The 19,461-nt window shown below is 45.4% G+C and overlaps 1 protein-coding gene across 1 annotated transcript in view; it reads left to right on the top strand.

Moving 5' to 3' along the window:
• The window catches only part of LOC143808677 (cytochrome P450 2K1-like), a 200,170-nt gene that overhangs the window by 157,986 nt on the left and 22,723 nt on the right, over nucleotides 1-19,461 (top strand). Inside the window, exons 7-8 of the mRNA XM_077291581.1 lie at nucleotides 14,158-14,299; nucleotides 18,426-18,610. Of these exons, the coding sequence (XP_077147696.1) occupies nucleotides 14,158-14,299; nucleotides 18,426-18,610 (327 nt within the window). The remainder of the gene's footprint in view (nucleotides 1-14,157; nucleotides 14,300-18,425; nucleotides 18,611-19,461) is intronic.

Here is a 19,461-nt window from a genome sequence, read left to right as displayed (position 1 = left end):
TCTTCAATCTGTCAACAAAAAATGGCATCTTCCCCTCATCCTTCAAACATGCCTCGATCACTCTCATCCTTAAGTCACCAATGGCCTACTACCTGCCAAATACAAAAGACATTACTTTTCTCTCCTCCTCCTGTCCTCTGCCTTTGACACAGTGAACCATTCCCTCTTAATAAATATTCTCTGATCTCTTGGCATCACAAACTTGGCCCTATCTTGGATTTTCTCATACATAGTTACATAGTTACATAGTTAGCAAGACCGAAAAAAAAGACATTTGTTCGTCCATTTCAACCTATATTCCATCAGAATAAATCCCCAGGTCTATGTGCCTCTAACGAACCTAATAACTGTAAGATACAATTTTACGCTCCAGTAACAAATCATGGCCTCTCTTGAAACCCTCGACTGAGTTCGCCATCACCACCTCCTCAGGCAAGGAATTCCAGATTCTCACTGCTCTAACAGTAAAGAATCCTCTTCTATGTTGGTGGAAAAACCTTCTCTCCTCCAGACGCAGAGAATGCCCCTTGTGATAGTCACATTAATTGGTATAAACATATCCTCAGCGAGATATTTGTATTGTCCCCTTATCTACTTATACATGGTTATTAGATCGCCCCTCAGTCGTCTTTTTTGTAGACTAAATAATCCTAAATTTGCTAATCTCTCTGGGTATTGTAGTTACGCCATCCCCTTTATTAATTTTGTCGCCCTCCTTTGTACTCGCTCTAGTTTCATTATATCCTTCCTGAGCACCGGTGCCCAAAACTGTACACAGTACTCCATGTCGGTCTAATCAGGGATTTGTACAGAGGCAGTGTAATGTGCAGCGCCCCAGAGTCCTGGTCGTTGCAGTACTGTGGCTCCGCCACTAAGGGGAGCTATGGTACGTCTGATGGCACTGAAGGAGTTCATCTGATCAGGTATCACAGACACCGATACATTTCACCGCCGGGCCTCCAGGGGGAGCTAAGGGTTCTATTTACTAGGCCACTCTCCACACACAGGTAAAACTGGGGGTCAGGCAGGAAGTTAGGCAGAAAGCTGACTGGGTTGGAACCAGGCAACACCTTGTGGCAGAGGGTGTTGCGGGAGAAGATTCGGTAGGGTCCCTGTCAGGGGTGGGTGTCATGATCTCTGCAGGCAGAGATCATAGCAAGCCTATAGAGGGACAAGCTCTCGGAAGATGGAACTATACTGACCATGAACTAAGCCTGCCGCGCAACTAGAAATAGCCAGGTAGCATTTCCTATTTATCGCTAGATGCCCAGCTCTGGCCTAAGACCTAAATAGCTAGCAGAGGGAAATATAAGACCTGGCTCACCTCTAGAGAAATATTCCAAAGAAGACAGTAGCCCCCCACATATAATGACGGTGAGTTCAGATGAAACAACAAACGCAGCAGGAAAATAGTCTTAGCAAATTTGAGGTCCGCTTACTAGATAGCAGAAGACAGATAGTATACTTTCATGGTCAGCAGAAAAACACTAACAAAACACCATCCAGAGATTATCTTAAACTCTGGTATTAACTCATAACGCCAGAGTAGCAATCCCTGATCAACGAGAGCTTTCCAGACACAGTAACAAAACTTCAGCTGTGAACTGGAACAAATAGGCAAAACAAAACATGGACAAAAGTCCAACTTATCTAGTAGTTGTCTAGAAGCAGGAACAAGCACTGAGAGGCATCAGATAACATTGTTGACCGGCAAGAAACCACCAGAGAAATGAGCTTAAATAGCGACACCCACTACTGATGGAACCAGGTGAAACAGGAAGGAGGATGACAAGTCCAATTCCACAAGCGGCCACCGGGGGAGCCCAGAATCCAAATTCACAACAGTACCCCCCCCTCAAGGAGGGGGCACCGAACCCTCACCAGATCCACCAGGGCGACCAGGATGAGCCCTATGGAAGGCACGAACAAGATCAGAAGCATGAACATCAGATGCATTGACCCAAGAATTATCCTCCTGGCCGTAACCCTTCCAGTTGACCAGATACTGGAGTCTCCGTCTGGAAACACGAGAGTCCAAAATTTTCTCCACAACGTACTCCAACTCACCCTCAACCAACACCGGAGCAGGAGGCTCAACTGAAGGTACAACAGGTACCTCATACCTGCGCAATAACGACCGATGAAAAACGTTATGAATGGAAAAGGACGCAGGGAGGTCCAAACGGAAAGAAACAGGATTAAGAATCTCCAATATTCTATAAGGGCCGATGAACCGAGGTTTAAACTTAGGAGAAGAGACCCTCATAGGGACAAAACGAGAAGACAACCACACCAAATCTCCAACACAAAGCCGAGAACCAACACGACGATGACGGTTGGCAAAACGCTGAGTCTTCTCCTGGGACAACTTCAAATTGTCCATAACCTGCCCCCAGATGTGATGCAATCTCTCCACCACCGCATCCACTCCAGGACAATCCGAGGATTCCACCTGACCGGAGGAAAATCGAGGGTGAAACCCCGAATTACAGAAAAACGGGGACACCAAGGTGGAAGAGCTGGCCCGATTATTGAGGGCGAACTCTGCCAATGGCAAAAAAGCAACCCAATCATCCTGGTCAGCAGAGACAAAACACCTCAGATATGTCTCAAGGGTCTGATTAGTCCGCTCGGTCTGGCCATTAGTCTGAGGGTGAAAAGCAGATGAAAAAGACAAATCTATGCCCATCCTAGCACAGAATGCCCGCCAAAATCTAGACACAAATTGGGTACCTCTGTCAGAAACAATATTCTCAGGAATACCGTGCAATCGGACAACATTCTGAAAAAACAGAGGAACCAACTCAGAAGAAGAAGGCAACTTGGGCAGAGGAACCAAATGGACCATTTTAGAGAAACGGTCACAGACCACCCAGATGACAGACATCTTCTGGGAAACAGGCAGATCTGAAATAAAATCCATCGAGATGTGTGTCCAAGGCCTCTTAGGAATAGGCAAGGGCAACAGCAGTCCGCTAGCCCGAGAACTACAAGACTTGGCCCGAGCACAAACGTCACATGACTGCACAAAGACTCGCACATCTCGTGACAGGGAAGGCCACCAGAAGGATCTTGCCACCAAATCCCTGGTACCAAAAATTCCGGGATGACCTGCCAATGCAGAAGAATGTACCTCAGAGATGACTCTGCTGGTCCAATCATCCGGAACAAACAGTCTATCAGGCGGACAACGATCCGGTCTATCCGCCTGAAACTCTTGCAAGGACCGCCGCAGATCAGGAGAAACGGCCGACAAAATTACTCCCTCCCTAAGGATACCTGTGGGTTCAGAATTACCAGGAGAGTCCGGGTCAAAACTCCTAGAAAGGGCATCTGCCTTAACATTCTTAGAACCCGGTAGGTATGACACCACAAAATTAAAGCGAGAAAAAAATAAAGACCAGCGCGCCTGTCTAGGATTCAGGCGTCTGGCAGTCTCAAGATAAATCAAATTTTTGTGGTCAGTCAATACCACCACCTGATGCCTAGCCCCCTCGAGCCAATGGCGCCACTCCTCAAACGCCCACTTCATGGCCAAAAGCTCCCGATTCCCAACATCATAATTCCGCTCTGCGGGCGAAAATTTGCGAGAAAAGAAGGCACAAGGCCTAATGACGGAGCAGTCGGAACCTTTCTGCGACAACACTGCCCCAGCTCCGATCTCCGAAGCGTCAACCTCAACCTGAAAAGGCAGATTCACATCAGGCTGACGCAACACAGGGGCAGAGGCAAAACGGCGCTTAAGCTCCTGAAAGGCCTCTACAGCATGAGGGGACCAATTAGCAACATCAGCGCCTTGTCTGGTCAAATCAGTCAGTGGTTTAACGACATCCGAAAAACCAGCAATAAATCGGCGGTAAAAGTTGGCAAAGCCCAAAAATCTCTGAAGACCCTTAAGAGAGGAGGGCTGAGTCCAGTCACAAATAGCTTGCACCTTGACGGGATCCATCTCAATGGAAGAGGGAGAAAAAATATACCCCAAAAAGGAAATTTTCTGGACCCCAAAAACGCACTTAGACCCCTTCACACATAAAGAATTAGACCGCAGAACCTGAAAAACTCTCCTGACCTGCTGGACATGAGAGTCCCAGTCATCAGAAAAAATCAGAATATCATCCAGATATATTATCATAAATTTATCCAGAAAATCGCGGAAAATATCATGCATAAAAGACTGGAAAACTGAAGGGGCATTAGAAAGACCAAAAGGCATGACCAAATACTCAAAGTGGCCCTCGGGCGTATTAAATGCGGTCTTCCACTCATCCCCCTGCCTGATCCGCACCAAATTATACGCCCCACGAAGATCAATTTTAGAGAACCACTTAGCACCCTCTATACGAGCAAACAAATCAGTAAGCAATGGCAATGGGTATTGATACTTAACAGTGATCTTATTCAGAAGCCGATAATCAATACATGGTCTCAAAGAGCCGTCTTTTTTTGAGACAAAGAAAAACCCAGCTCCCAAGGGAGAAGAAGATGGACGAATATGTCCCTTTTCCAAAGACTCCTTTATATATTCCCGCATAGCAGCATGTTCCGGCACAGACAGATTAAACAAACGACCCTTTGGATATTTACAACCCGGTATCAAATCTATGGCACAATCGCACTCACGGTGCGGAGGTAACGACCCAAGCTTGGGTTCGTCAAAGACGTCTTGATAATCAGAGAGGAACTCAGGGACTTCAGAGGGAATGGACGACGAAATAGAAACCAAAGGTAAGTCCCCATGAATACCCTTACATCCCCAGCTCAACACAGACATTGCTCTCCAGTCCAAGACTGGGTTGTGAGACTGCAACCATGGCAATCCCAGTACCAAATCGTCATGTAAATTATACAGCACCAGGAAACGAATAATCTCCTGGTGATCCGGATAGATACGCATGGTAACTTGTGTCCAGTATTGTGGTTTATTATTAGCCAATGGGGTGGAGTCAATCCCCTTCAGAGGAATAAGAGTCTCCAAAGGCTCTAAATCAAAACCACAACGATTGGCAAAGGACCAATCCATAAGACTCAGAGCGGCGCCAGAGTCAACATAGGCGTCCGTGGCAATGGATGACAAAGAGCAAATCAGGGTTACAGACAAAATAAACTTAGACTGAATGGTGCCAATGGAAACAGACTTATCAAGCTTCTTTGTACGCCTAGAGCATGCTGATATAACATGAGTAGAATCCCCACAATAGAAACACAATCCATTCTTCCGTCTAAAATCCTGTCGCTCGCTCCTGGACAGAATTCTATCACACTGCATACTTTCTGGCGTCTTTTCCATAGACACCGCCAGATGGTGCACCGGTTTGCGCTCCCGCAGACGCCTATCAATCTGAATAGCCATTGTCATGGACTCATTCAGACCTGCAGGCACAGGGAACCCCACCATAACATCCTTAACGGCATCAGAGAGACCCTCTCTGAAAGTTGCCGCCAAGGCGCACTCATTCCACTGAGTAAGCACAGACCATTTACGGAATTTTTGGCAGAAAACTTCAGCTTCGTCTTGCCCCTGAGATAGTGCCATCAAAGTTTTTTCTGCCTGAAGTTCCAAATGAGGTTCCTCATAAAGCAAGCCCAAGGCCAGAAAAAACGCATCCACATCGCGTAACGCAGGATCCCCTGCTGGCAATGAGAAGGCCCAATCTTGAGGGTCACCCCTGAGCAAGGAAATCACAATCCTAACCTGCTGAGCAGGGTCTCCAGCTGAACGAGACTTCAGGGACAAATAAAGCTTACAATTATTTCGGAAATTCTGGAAGCTAGCTCTATTCCCTGTGAAGAACTCCGGCAAAGGAATTCTCGGCTCAGATACCGGAGCATGTACCACAAAATCTTGTAAATTTTGTACTTTCGTGATGAGATTATTCAAACCCGCAGTTACACTCTGGAGATCCATTATTGTCAGGTGCACACAGAGCCATACAGAGATTAGGAGGAGAGAGAGAAAAAAGACTGCAGCAAGGCAGACTGGAGGAAAAAAAAAAAAAAAAAAAAAAAAAAAAAAAAATTCCAGCAGACTTCTTATAACTCTCCTTTCTCAACCTGGGTCTTTAACACTTTAGTGGCCGGTCAAACTGTCATGATCTCTGCAGGCAGAGATCATAGCAAGCCTATAGAGGGACAAGCTCTCGGAAGATGGAACTATACTGACCATGAACTAAGCCTGCCGCGCAACTAGAAATAGCCAGGTAGCATTTCCTATTTATCGCTAGATGCCCAGCTCTGGCCTAAGACCTAAATAGCTAGCAGAGGGAAATATAAGACCTGGCTCACCTCTAGAGAAATATTCCAAAGAAGACAGTAGCCCCCCACATATAATGACGGTGAGTTCAGATGAAACAACAAACGCAGCAGGAAAATAGTCTTAGCAAATTTGAGGTCCGCTTACTAGATAGCAGAAGACAGATAGTATACTTTCATGGTCAGCAGAAAAACACTAACAAAACACCATCCAGAGATTACCTTAAACTCTGGTATTAACTCATAACGCCAGAGTAGCAATCCCTGATCAACGAGAGCTTTCCAGACACAGTAACAAAACTTCAGCTGTGAACTGGAACAAATAGGCAAAACAAAACATGGACAAAAGTCCAACTTATCTAGTAGTTGTCTAGAAGCAGGAACAAGCACTGAGAGGCATCAGATAACATTGTTGACCGGCAAGAAACCACCAGAGAAATGAGCTTAAATAGCGACACCCACTACTGATGGAACCAGGTGAAACAGGAAGGAGGATGACAAGTCCAATTCCACAAGCGGCCACCGGGGGAGCCCAGAATCCAAATTCACAACAGGTGGGATCCTGACAGGGGCTTGGCAACTTGAGCGAACGTAACGGGACCGTGCCTGCACAGTATAGCGGCGGTGCCCAAGAAGGGATTGGAAGCGAGATAGATTGTGCTGAGTGAGAAACGAGATCAAAGCAAGAAGGAGAATACCAGTAGGGGTCGTGCTGTAAGACCGAGGCAACATCCTACTGAGGCGCAAACAACCGGTGGCCGGAACGCCGAAGGAAGTATTTCTACATACAGCTTCAGGCAATACTTCGAACCTACGGCAGGACAGTCAGTCTCAGGCGGGCTGTCTCACCTTAATCACCTATGCAGTCTTGGGGGGCTACTTGTGGAGAGGGGCGACTCTAGGGTCCCGGAAGAGCTCCGAGCCTACCCGTCAAACGGGTGCCGTCCTGACCGCAACATCAGGGAGGGACGGAAGATTAGCAGAAGATCATCTAATCGAGTTGTCAGGGAACTTAAGAAACAGACACAACAGTTGTGGGGACTTTCCGTAAGCACAGCAGGGAAGGACTACAACACATAGCGCTAGAAGGAAGGCACAGATTTCCACCTGTTAAGGGAACTCTGGAGGTGCCATTGGACCGGCCGGACTTGCGCAGCCTGGTGATCTGGATTCCGGACTGAGGACCCAGAGATCTTCAGTAAAGAGGTAAAGAGACTGCAACCTGGTGTCCTCGTTATTTACTGCACCGCACCACTGCACCGCACCATTACAGCCTCACCACCACCATCATCTACCCATCACTATTCATCACTGACTGTGCGCCCCTCGGCAGGGTCACGGACCGGGCCTAGCCACCGTGACAACCCCAGAGCAGAGACTCAGAGGCCCGGTACCGGGTACCCCTCGGCCCTGCGGCAGCGTGGGGGCGCTACATCTTGGCGTCACGAACAGGATCTACTTAAGCCTGAAGAATCAGGTCATGTGTGCCTTTGAACTATGATTTACTGTGCCTGGACTGTACTTTGTTGAGAGACTGTGTATTGCCATTTGCCGCTGGAAGTTACCGCCAAAACCGCCGCCATTATAGTGCTATGTGGCGCGCAGGAAGGATGGGGCGTGTCATTGTGGGCGTAGCCTGGAAGAGTGGCGCGAAGATGGAACCCACCCCTCACCGATACTACTATGTCCGGAAGATATGTCCATCAACGAGAAAGGTCCGCCTCCTAGTATGGGATGGTGGAGGAGGGAGAGGCCGCCCCCTGGACGGGGAGGAACAGGAACCCGTGGATGCCACGAGGCAGAACCCGATTGGCAGCATGGAGCGCGGAAGTCACCCGGGAGAGGGGGAGAAGACCCGTATCAGGCCCTGCCAATGGGAGCCGAGAGAGCTCATACCAGGCCGCGCAGACCAGGAAGTCCTCGGAGCGGAGGTAGAGGAGCTGTGTCGGCAGTTCCGGAGCTTGTGCCAGCGAGCGACCATCACCGGCGAGGGGCCGCACTCGCACCAGGCATCGATCCCGCAGCCGACGGCGGAGGAGACCGGCACCGGGGATGCTCCAGAGGCAGGTAACGATACCGATCCTGCTGCAGCAACCGAAGAGTCCTTGCTGGTGGATGTGGACTCACCCCCACCACGACCACCCGGGCGGGTGTGTAGCCGCATTGAATGCGAGAGGCCCTGGGAGACTCTGCAGACGGCCGATCGCCCCCTGCGACCCACCAAGCAGTCCGTGCAGCTCCAGGGAGAATGGGTGACCTTCAAGTGGACCCGCGCGACCACCACCAACCTGATTGGGTTTCCAGGAGACGCGCAGGAAGAAGGGGAGAGTATCGAGGTCATCCGCCAGAGGGAATAACGACAGCAGCTGCGCCAACAGGAAGAGGAGTGGGCCCGCAAGAAAGAGCTTCGGCGTCAGGCAGAGCGGAAGAAGGATCTCCAAGCTAAGGCCCAGATCAGGCAGGTTGCCGAAGAGAACTGGGGCCCGCAGAGCTATGGCGTGATCAGCACCTTCCGGCTGCAGGGAGGTTGGGGCTTCATTAAGGAGCCCGGTCTGGCCTTGGAAGTATTTGTAAACCGGCGGGATGTGGAGGCGCACCTCATCGAGGGACACCCAGGCCGGGACCTCTACCCGGGAGACCGAGTTCGGTATACCCGTCACTGGGGAGACAAAGGGTGGTATGCCTTGCACGTATGTAAATACAAGCCGGAAGTGACAGCACCACCCTCCGATGATTCACCGAGACCGACAGTCATTGCTCCAATCTCCCTGTGTGCCAAATGTCTGTGGACCATCACTCTGAGGAGAACCGTGAGTACTCAGACCCCTATCCAGGGTGCTGATGCCCTTTATGTGGTGGTGGGAGGAGGGCAGTACTCACGGAAGCCACCCCCAGATTTGGAAGCATAAACCTCGATACCCTGAGAATGTAAATAGTTCATTTAACTGTTTGTTTCCTGATTTGCTGCTGAACCCGTTTAGGGTTAACTCTTAAAGGGATCCCTTTGTTGACCCGGGATCCCTACTGTTTTGTTTGTTTTTTCCAAGTTTGCACAAGTTTCCAGAACTGCCGCAATCATGAACAGTGCATGATACAAACTTATTGTAAATAGCTTGCACCTTCTTAAAGGCGCTCCCTACTGGTTTTACTTAAAGAGAGACTCTTTGCGAAGATACCGCACCGGAGCCTTTGCTGAGTATGGACTGGTAGCCTGAGAAGATATGCTACCTCATAAAGACTTGATCCCCTCTTAAAGGGGATGTTCATCTGTGTACTTATGAGTGATACTGCCTTAGAACAGTAAAGTGATAACGATGCTTTGAAAGAAAATGATAATGTTTACATGTAGAAGTTATATGTATTGAACTAGTTAATTGTAAAAGAAATGCTGATAATGTTCATTGGAAGAAAGGTGCAGTAGGCCCGTAGGGGTAGACATAGTGTCCTGCATAGTTGTTAGCAAGAAAGTAAAGATAGAAGTTAATGCTCTAAGAAAATGTTTGATAATGTTGATAGAAAATGGGGACAGAAAGTGAACCCGTAGGGGTTAGTCAGTGAGTCCTCCTAGGAGCCATATGAAGATGGCTCAGTATTCCTAAACTGAAAGTACGTTATGTTCTATACTGTGTATAGTAGTTGAAAAGACAGAAGGCTCGGGCTGAAAGGAGCAGTCCTGTAAGAAAGGAGAGGCAGTAGGTCTGGCGCCGTTAGGACAGGCGGTCCTGCAGATTTAAAGAAGGAGAATGTAAAAGTTAAATTGCCTTATAATGTGATTATAAGAAGGTCTTTAGTGGATTTAGAGTGTACGTCCTTTAAAGGCAATGTTAAATTATTGTTCAAGAATTTACACTGAGTAGAATACCCGGTTGGGTAAGAAAAGTTATTTATAGCCTGTTGTTGTGATATTTAACCATGTTTTGTAACGTTCAAGTGTCCTAACCTCCCATAAAGGGAAGCTCTGTTCAAGTATCCTTATTGTTATTGCACTCAACTAATTGCGTGTCTTTTTGCTAACCTGTATTGTTGTTTTCTTCCCAGTCCCGGAGTACTGGATTTAACCGGGGGGGAGTGCAGCGCCCCAGAGTCCTGGTCGTTGCAGTACTGTGGCTCCGCCACTAAGGGGAGCTATGGTACGTCTGATGGCACTGAAGGAGTTCATCTGATCAGGTATCACAGACACCAATACATTTCACCGCCGGGCCTCCAGGGGGAGCTAAGGGTTCTATTTACTAGGCCACTCTCCACACACAGGTAAAACTGGGGGTCAGGCAGGAAGTTAGGCAGAAAGCTGACTGGGTTGGAACCAGGCAACACCTTGTGCAGAGGGTGTTGCGGGAGAAGATTCGGTAGGGTCCCTGTCAGGGGTGGGATCCTGACAGGGGCTTGGCAACTTGAGCGAACATAACGGGACCGTGCCTGCACAGTATAGCGGCGGTGCCCAAGAAGGGATTGGAAGCGAGATAGATTGTGCTGAGTGAGAAACGAGATCAAAGCAAGAAGGAGAATACCAGTAGGGGTCGTGCTGTAAGACCGAGGCAACATCCTACTGAGGCGCAAACAACCGGTGGCCGGAACGCCGAAGGAAGTATTTCTACTTACAGCTTCAGGCAATACTTCGAACCTACGGCAGGACAGTCAGTCTCAGGCGGGCTGTCTCACCTTAATCACCTATGCAGTCTTGGGGGGCAACTTGTGGAGAGGGGCGACTCTAGGGTCCTGGAAGAGCTCCGAGCCTACCCGTCAAACGGGTGCCGTCCTGACCGCAACATCAGGGAGGGACGGAAGATTAGCAGAAGATCATCTAATTGAGTTGTCAGGGAACTTAAGAAACAGACACAACAGTTGTGGGGACTTTCCGTAAGCACAGCAGGGAAGGACTACAACACATAGCGCTAGAAGGAAGGCACAGATTTCCACCTGTTAAGGGAACTCTGGAGGTGCCATTGGACTGGCCGGACTTGCGCAGCCTGGTGATCTGGATTCCGGACTGAGGACCCAGAGATCTTCAGTAAAGAGGTAAAGAGACTGCAACCTGGTGTCCTCGTTATTTACTGCACCGCACCACTGCACCGCACCATTACAGCCTCACCACCACCATCATCTACCCATCACTATTCATCACTGACTGTGCGCCCCTCGGCAGGGTCACGGACCGGGCCTAGCCACCGTGACAACCCCAGAGCAGAGACTCAGAGGCCCGGTACCGGGTACCCCTTGGCCCTGCGGCAGTGTGGGGGCGCTACAAATGCTCTCATCATGTGTATCCATACCTCTTTTTATGCAACCATGATCCTGTTTGCCTTGGCAGATGCTGCCCGGCTCTGGCTGCTCCAGGTAAGTTTATCATTAACTAGGATCCCCTAGTCCTTTTTCATGTCAGATTTACCCAGTGGTTTCCTGTTCAGTGTGTAATGGTGATATTAATTCCTTCTTCCCATGTGTATGACCTTACATTTATCATTGTTAAACTGCATCTGCCACCTGTCAGTCCAAGTTTCCAACTTATCCACATCCAACTGAAGCAGAATACTATCTTCTCTTGTATTGACCGCTTTACATAGTTTTGTATCATCTGAAAATATCGATATTTTACTTATTCTACCAGATTGTTAATAAATATGTTGAAGAAAATAGATCCCAACACCGACCCCCGCGGTACCCCACTGGTCACAGAGATTCAGTTAGAGAATATAACATTTATAACCACCCTCTGCTTTCTATCACTAAGAGATGAGGAGGTGGTCTGTGAGTGAGAGACTTACAGACCGAACATTTAAAATCTCCCAATCACAGACCACCTCCTCATCTCACCTCTATCTGTCGTTGTCCCCCAAAGTTCAGTTCTAGGACCACTACTCTTCTTCATCTACACCTTTGGTCTGGGACAGCTCATAAAGTCCCACTGCTTTCAGCATCAAACCTATGCTGATGACAAACTGTTAGGATTGGCGGAATGTACCAAATAAGAAATTATAATAAGGTGTGTTTGCAACCCGGGGTCCACCGTGCTGTGATGGAGAAAACGCAGCTAGCACAATGGAGAAGCAAGGCTGCGAGAAAACACTTAAACCACACTGAATTAAAAGTCACTCAGTGTGCACAGAGCACAAAGCTCTGTTACACCACAGAGCAGTACTATCATGAAGCAAACCAAAAAGGACTATACCGTGTTAGACCGCACAGTCTTATTACATGGCCTTATTCACACCACAGGATAGATGGATAGCTAATAGATAGATAGATAACACTGGTCAACGCAATTTTTCTGGCAAAAGGTTTTAAAACATATTTTAAGTCAATTTTGGCTGCTGATTACGAATATGAACTCCGTTTTTGTCTATAACATTAGGATTTCGAGATATTTTCAATTTTTGATGAAAATTACTCCTAATGTTTTATGATAAAAGCACATGATTTTCGGTACTACATTTTGTATATTTTTAATTAAGGATTAACAAAGATTACAAAGTCTATGTACAGCAAATCAAATATACTTATAGAATTAAACTACAAAATATAAAAACACATATATATGGCACACAGATGAATGGCAAATGGCAGTTATTTGAACTTTCTTTTCTTGGCTGATCTGTGATGTACAGCTTCTGGGTTGTCTCTCATCAAGCTCCAGCAATAGTCGGCCATTATATGTGAGTCCCACCGGCCTGGATACCGTTCTTCCATTGTTTTAATGTCCTGATGAAAACGCTCCCCTTGTTCCTCGCTCACATCCCCAAGGTTCTCTGGAAAAAAGTCAAAATGGCTGTGTAAATAGTGAATCTTGATACTCATTCTACATCCAAGATTTTGCACACTCATTAGTAGCTCTTCCACAATCTCTTCCTAGTTGTCTGCTTTCTTATTCCCTTCGTCACCACATTACAAAATGCATTCCAAGCTCTTTCTTCTGTCTCATTCATTGATGTGATAAAATTTGGGTCTCATAAGTGTTCTTATTTGGGGTCCATCAAATATTCCAGCCTTTTTCATCTCTTCACTAAGACCAGTTGAAAAGTTGAACATATACAGTTAAAGCATTCTCCACTGTGATTGAGAGCTTTGACGAACTGCTTCATCAATCCAAGTTTTATGTGTAAGGGAGGAAAGACCATGTCCTTCCTATCTACTAGAGGATCATGGATGACATTCTTATTGCCAGATGCCAAGCTCTGTCGCTGTGGCCATTCAGTTTTCACCCAATGCTCTGCTGTAGCTCTACTGTCCCAGTAGCACAAAAAACAAGGGTGTTATCATAACAAATGGGAATTATGCCTTTTCAAAGAAAACAAAGATATTCTCACATTTATTGGGAGACTAAATGAAAACTAAATTTACCTTAGTGAACCGTATAAACCGGCACTTTTCATACACTACTTATATTTATCATGGAATTCATGAAAATGGGCTATATACTTATAGCGCAAAAATGTGATGTGATAGAGAAATTATAAGATCAGATTTGAATTCAGCACCCTCAAATTAGTCTAAAACTGTTCTTAAAGTCCATGCCAGAAAAATGTTTTTGTTTTTTGTTCCGTAGACCAGTGTAATAGGTAGATCTAGTGAATAGGAGCATATGAATATGCCCAGCACATATGATAAAATATATTGTAGAAATAGAGAGAAAACAGTTTTTTCACATTGCTATAATGCTAATGCTGTAAATCAATGCATATTGTGTTGTTCTAACTATCAACTTTATGCTCCTTTAGCAGCTGCTCTGATCTGCTGCTTTGGCAAGAATCCATGAGTAAACAATATTTACAAACACTCTCCTATTGTTAGCTTTTCTGCTCCCATCAACCATGATACATGGTTGTAACTAATGCTTGAGTTGGGATTCATGCTAGAGCAGCCGTTCAAAGTGGCTTCTCAAAGAATCTGTTTTTGATGTATTTTCTACATTAGGAAAAGCCAAATCCTAAATTATACTTTACCAATGAAAACCTAGCAATGCTGGTTGCAGATCTCTTTGAAGCTGGCATGGAGACAACCTCAACCACCCTGAGATGGGGCCTTCTACTAATGATGAAGTATCCAGAAATCCAAAGTAAGAGACCCACCTTATGTGTGGGAATGTATAATTTTTACTTAATTTTGTTTTTACTAATTAAAACACGAACTTCACCATGTGCATGGCAGCCCAGCAAACACCGCTTCTGATCGGCGAGGAAATCATCCCCACCAGTCAGAGAGCCGCGGTTCTCACACTGGCAAAAGACAGCATGAGGGCTCAGCTGTGATTGGAGGTATAAAGCTTACCTACAGTCACTGGTGTCAGCTGATGGGACTACTGATCCCTTCATCCGACACCTGCAGCCGCTAATTGCAGTGAGAGCAGGAGCAGAAGATGGGGGTATTCATCAATCGCTCCTGCAATCTAAATAAATAATAAAAAAAAACCGGTGTTTGTCCCCCTGTATTTTTTCTATCCAGCCAGACAAAACTCACAATTGTTGGCTGCAACCCTCAGCTGTCAGCTTCAGCAAGGCTAGTTATCAAGAATAGAGAGGTCACCACGCTGTTTTTTTTTTTACTTATTTAAAAAAATGATTTTAAAAAATGGCATAGGATCCCCCCATTTTTGACAACCAACCTTGCTAAAGCAGACATCTGGGGACTAATGTTCTCAGGCTGGTAACGGGCCATGGATATAGGCCCTCCAGCCTAAAAATAGCAGCCTGAAGCTCCCAGAAAAGGCACATCTATTAGATGCTCCAATTCTGGAGCTTTGCCCGGGTCTTTCCGCTTGCCCTGTAGCGGTGGCAATTGGGGTTCATATTTGTGGGGTTGATGTCACCTTTGTATTGTCAGGTGACATCAAGCTCACGGCTTAGTAGTAGAGAAGTGTCAATAAGACACCTATCCATTACTAATCCTATGGTATGGTAAATAAAGACACAGCCAGAATAAAGTCCTTTATTTGAAATAAGACTAAACACAGTATTCCATTTTTATTTAAAAGCCTAAGTTCAGCTAAGCCCTTGTTCTCCTGTAATAAAAGTAAAATAAAAAAACAACAATATACTATACCTGTCCGTCGTTCTGTCCCACACCGTAATCCATGTCTGGGGGATAAACAGTTTTCAACCTGGACGGCGCCAATATGCAACCGTCCAAACTGAGAACCACTGATGACTGACCTGCTGCGAGTACATGGTGTGTGTCATGACATCAGGGGCCTTCTCGGCACTGAAACCTCGGTTAATAGTTAAGATGCCCAACGTTGTGCACTAAATGAAAAATAGGCTAGGCAGAGCATTTCTGTGGACCAGACGAGTAGGCTACTACTGTGGTAAGCTTAGTAGGCTACTACTGTGGCCTACTAACCACAATATTATAGATTCCCACCAGAAGAAATAAGATCTTTTGTAATAGTGATCCTTATATAAGAGAGCTCAAATTCCAAATACAACTCCAAGGGGTCAAAAATAACTTTTGCTTTAGGCAAAATTATAACCCTCCGTCACATACAATATTCGGACTAACGAGTTCACATACAATGTGCCTGTCAGGCGCCTGCTGGAAAAATACCTATAATATCTAATGTTTGCAATTTCAGTGCTCTAAAAGTGATCAGTGACCTTCATAGGGATGTAATAAAAGAGACTACACATAATCAGTTGCAAAAAAAAACATTTACTTAACATAAAACTAATAACTATGAAATACAAACTTTTCAAAACTCCCGCCAAATAGTCCCCAGTTCAACTCTCTCAAAAAAATGTACAAAGAAAATTTTTGAACACAAACTTAATTTTAAGGTACCTTAAGTACTATTAAAAACATATTCAATCAGAAGTAGATGCTGAGGTTTCCCCAGAAAAGTCACACTTGCAGAGCAAATAGCAAGAATTACACACCATTTTTGCATGTGTCAGGCAAATTGCTTTATGACATTTGAGACATTCATAATTTGAAAGCCTTCTGGTTCCGCTTTCCGTTTGGCAGGTGGTGCATCTCCTTCTTTTGTGAGGTGGTGCAGATGGTGACTTTTCACCATCATCTTCTGGGCGGAACCTTTTGAGCTGAACTTGAAGGTGAGAGGGGATACCGATTGTTTTCACGCTTCTCCTGCGTAGCTCTCCAAGTACTAGTTCATGGGCTAATTTTTTCAGATACAATCGTCTACGGAGTGGTTCAAGCTTGTTTTCAAGATAAATCACTTGTGAATTTATACCACCCAAATTCAACATAGCAAAAAATATGACCATTGGCCAGCGTTTGATGTTTCTGCTGACGTTGAAAGTGGAGCACATCTGATCTGCTGTATCCACACCCCCTTTGGTGGCATTGTAAAATGTAATTATCTCCGGTTTTTTTTCTGCCCCAGTCCCAGGATCGATGGCAGCATCATCATGAAGTGTTGATAGAAGAAGTACGATTTTTTTGGCATGTGGTACATAGGAAACTAAAGCCTTTCCATTATGGAATGCAAACATACTGCTGTACTGTTGTCTCTCTTTCACACTTACAAACTGTGGCGGCAATTCCCTTTTGTTTTTTCTTACAGTTCCCACATATGACAGCTTCTGAATTTTCAGATAATCAATCAGATCACAACTTGTAAACCAATTGTCAGCTGTAATATTGTGACCCGATCCAAATAAGGGTTCAGCCAGTCTTTTTACAACATCAATGGGTTTGTTGCTCACACAGTAAGGACCTTCTGGTTGTTTTCCTGCATTAACTTCCAGGTTGTAAGTGTAGGTCTTACTGGCATCAACAAGGACATAAATTTTTATTCCATATTTGTTTGGCTTTGATGGAATATATTGACGAAAGGCACATCTACCACGAAAACCAGGGAGCATTTCGTCAATAGTGAGATTCTCTCCAGGGTAATAACTTTGTTTACAGTTTACAACAAATCTTTGAAATATATCACGAATTGGAGCAAGTCGGTCATGTGTTTTGCGTTCGGTTCGGGTAGTTCTGTCGTCAAACCGAAGGCAACGAATTAGAATCTTGAATCTGTTTATGGACATAACAAGGCTAAATTTTTCAACTCCATCCCCATCTTTACCCCAAAGTTCCTCCAAACTTTGTCTATTTGCCCTATAAGCTCCTGCAAGGTACAGTAATCCAAAAAAAGCACGCAGTTCTATTTCATCTGTGGGCTTGATGGTTCTGTTGCAGATGTACTTGTCCTTTATAATGTCTATATATTGGTTGGTATATGTGACAATAGAGTCCAGAATGTCATCTGTAAATATACTGTTCCAGCATTCAACTGCAGTTTTTGCATTACGTGCAGTTCCTATTACTGCAGGAAGGTGAGTAATAATGTTTAAAGGTTCCCTACGTTTTTTCAGGAATGGCTTCTTGTTCCATTTAGTATTTTTATCTTTTCCAATATAATATGATCCAACTTCTTCATCCTCACCACTGTCACCATCTTGCTCTGTTTCAGAATCCAGGACACATTCTTCCACCTCATCATGAGAATCAATCTCATTTTCCTCTCCTAAATCCTCATTCAGTGTGAGGTCTCTATCATCTAACAGCATGTTTGTTACTTCCTCAACATCAAGTTGTTTGGATAAATTGTACATTTTCCTCTCCATTTCAGCAGATAATCTGAAGCAAGAGAAGGAATATGTTAGGGAACTACTGTATATGCCTGAGCAGCACACTTTCTTTTATAAAATCTCCCTTATTTCTATGAAATATCCTCACATTTTGTGCTATACATTCATAAAACAAGCTAAATAAACTATTGTGATGAATAAAAACATAAAATACCAACCTTACTGAATGTGACGTATTCACATACAATGAGCCTGAGAGATCTGTGCAGCTATGTCCTCTCCCCTGAAGCTCTGAAATCCAACTGTGATATCAGGTTTCACAGACCTTCAAGAGACAGGAGACTACCTGGAGGGAGGGGCTTTCCTCACAATCTGGTGAGGAAGGAGAAATGAAAGTAAAAGAGAAGCGCCTGTCAGATCAGTTGTATGTGACGGAGTCTTAGAATTTCTCAACAGAAGAATATGGAAAAAAATTTACTGCAGTGGGGAAATTAAGGTCACGTAAACTATAATTTCATAACAACCACTATGATATCAAATGCCAAAGAGAACATCTGGCTCAAATGTTATGATTTTTATGGATAAAAGTTGTCACCAAATATCCTTTTTTTTCATATGGTTTTTATTTATTTGTGTTGGAAACAGAAAAGGTCCAAAGTGAGATCGATAAAGTTATTGGATCAAATGAGCCCCACGCTATTCATCGTAGAGAGATGCCGTATACTGATGCCGTCATCCACGAGATTCAACGATTTGGAAACATTGCTCCTAACAACCTGCCCCATGCTACTACTCAGGATGTAAACTTCAGAGGATATCTCCTTCCCAAAGTAAGTAAAAAAATGAATATTGAACCTTATTTTTTCGTAACACCAAATTTAAGTGGTTTCCACTATTTATTTTCACTTTGGCATAGATAATCACTTAGCCTTTGGCCAGTTTCCCCAGCCAGTCTTCTTACTTCCTCTTACAGCAGGGAATGTCATGTTTAGTGTTGAGGATTCCGACACTGCAATATCGGGTATCGGCCGATATTCGCGGTATCGGAGTTCCGATGCTGAGTTCCGATACTTTTATAATATCGAATACCAGAATCGGAAGTTCCCATAATGCAATGAGCCAGTTTGATTTTATACAACCAATTAGGATCCTAATAAGTGTGGGCACATCCTTTTAGGCATGTTAACTAATGGTATGGCTGTGATTGGCTGCTGAAAAGATGTTATGATGCACTATAATGGAGTGCAGGTGGTGCGTGGGCGTAGACTGTGTGTCTGTATGTGCGGGCGGGGTCTGTGTGGGCCTCTCGGGGGTCTGTGCGGGCCTCTAGGGGGTCTGTCGGTCCTCTCGGGGGTCTGTGTGGGCCTCTCGGGGGTCTGTGCGGGACTGCCGGGGGTCTGTGCGGGCCTCTCGGTGGTCTGTGCGGGCCTGCCGGGGGTCTGTGCGGGCCTTTCGGGGGTCTGTGTGAGCCTCTCGGGGGTCTGTGCAGGCCTCTCGGGAGTCTTTGTGTGTGTGCAGTCATCGTCCGATGGGACTACAAGTCCCATCGGGCTATGCCTGCTACAATGACAGTGACTGACACATTAGCCAATGATGGGACAGTAGTAGTCCATCATCCGGCTAATGTGTTGAATGTAACAATAAAAACCACAAACATGCATACTACATACAACATACAACA

The sequence above is a fragment of the Ranitomeya variabilis genome, chromosome 2 (genome assembly GCF_051348905.1).
Source record: "Ranitomeya variabilis isolate aRanVar5 chromosome 2, aRanVar5.hap1, whole genome shotgun sequence".
Taxonomy (NCBI): domain Eukaryota; kingdom Metazoa; phylum Chordata; class Amphibia; order Anura; family Dendrobatidae; genus Ranitomeya; species Ranitomeya variabilis.
This window is presented reverse-complemented; position numbering and strand designations above follow the sequence as displayed.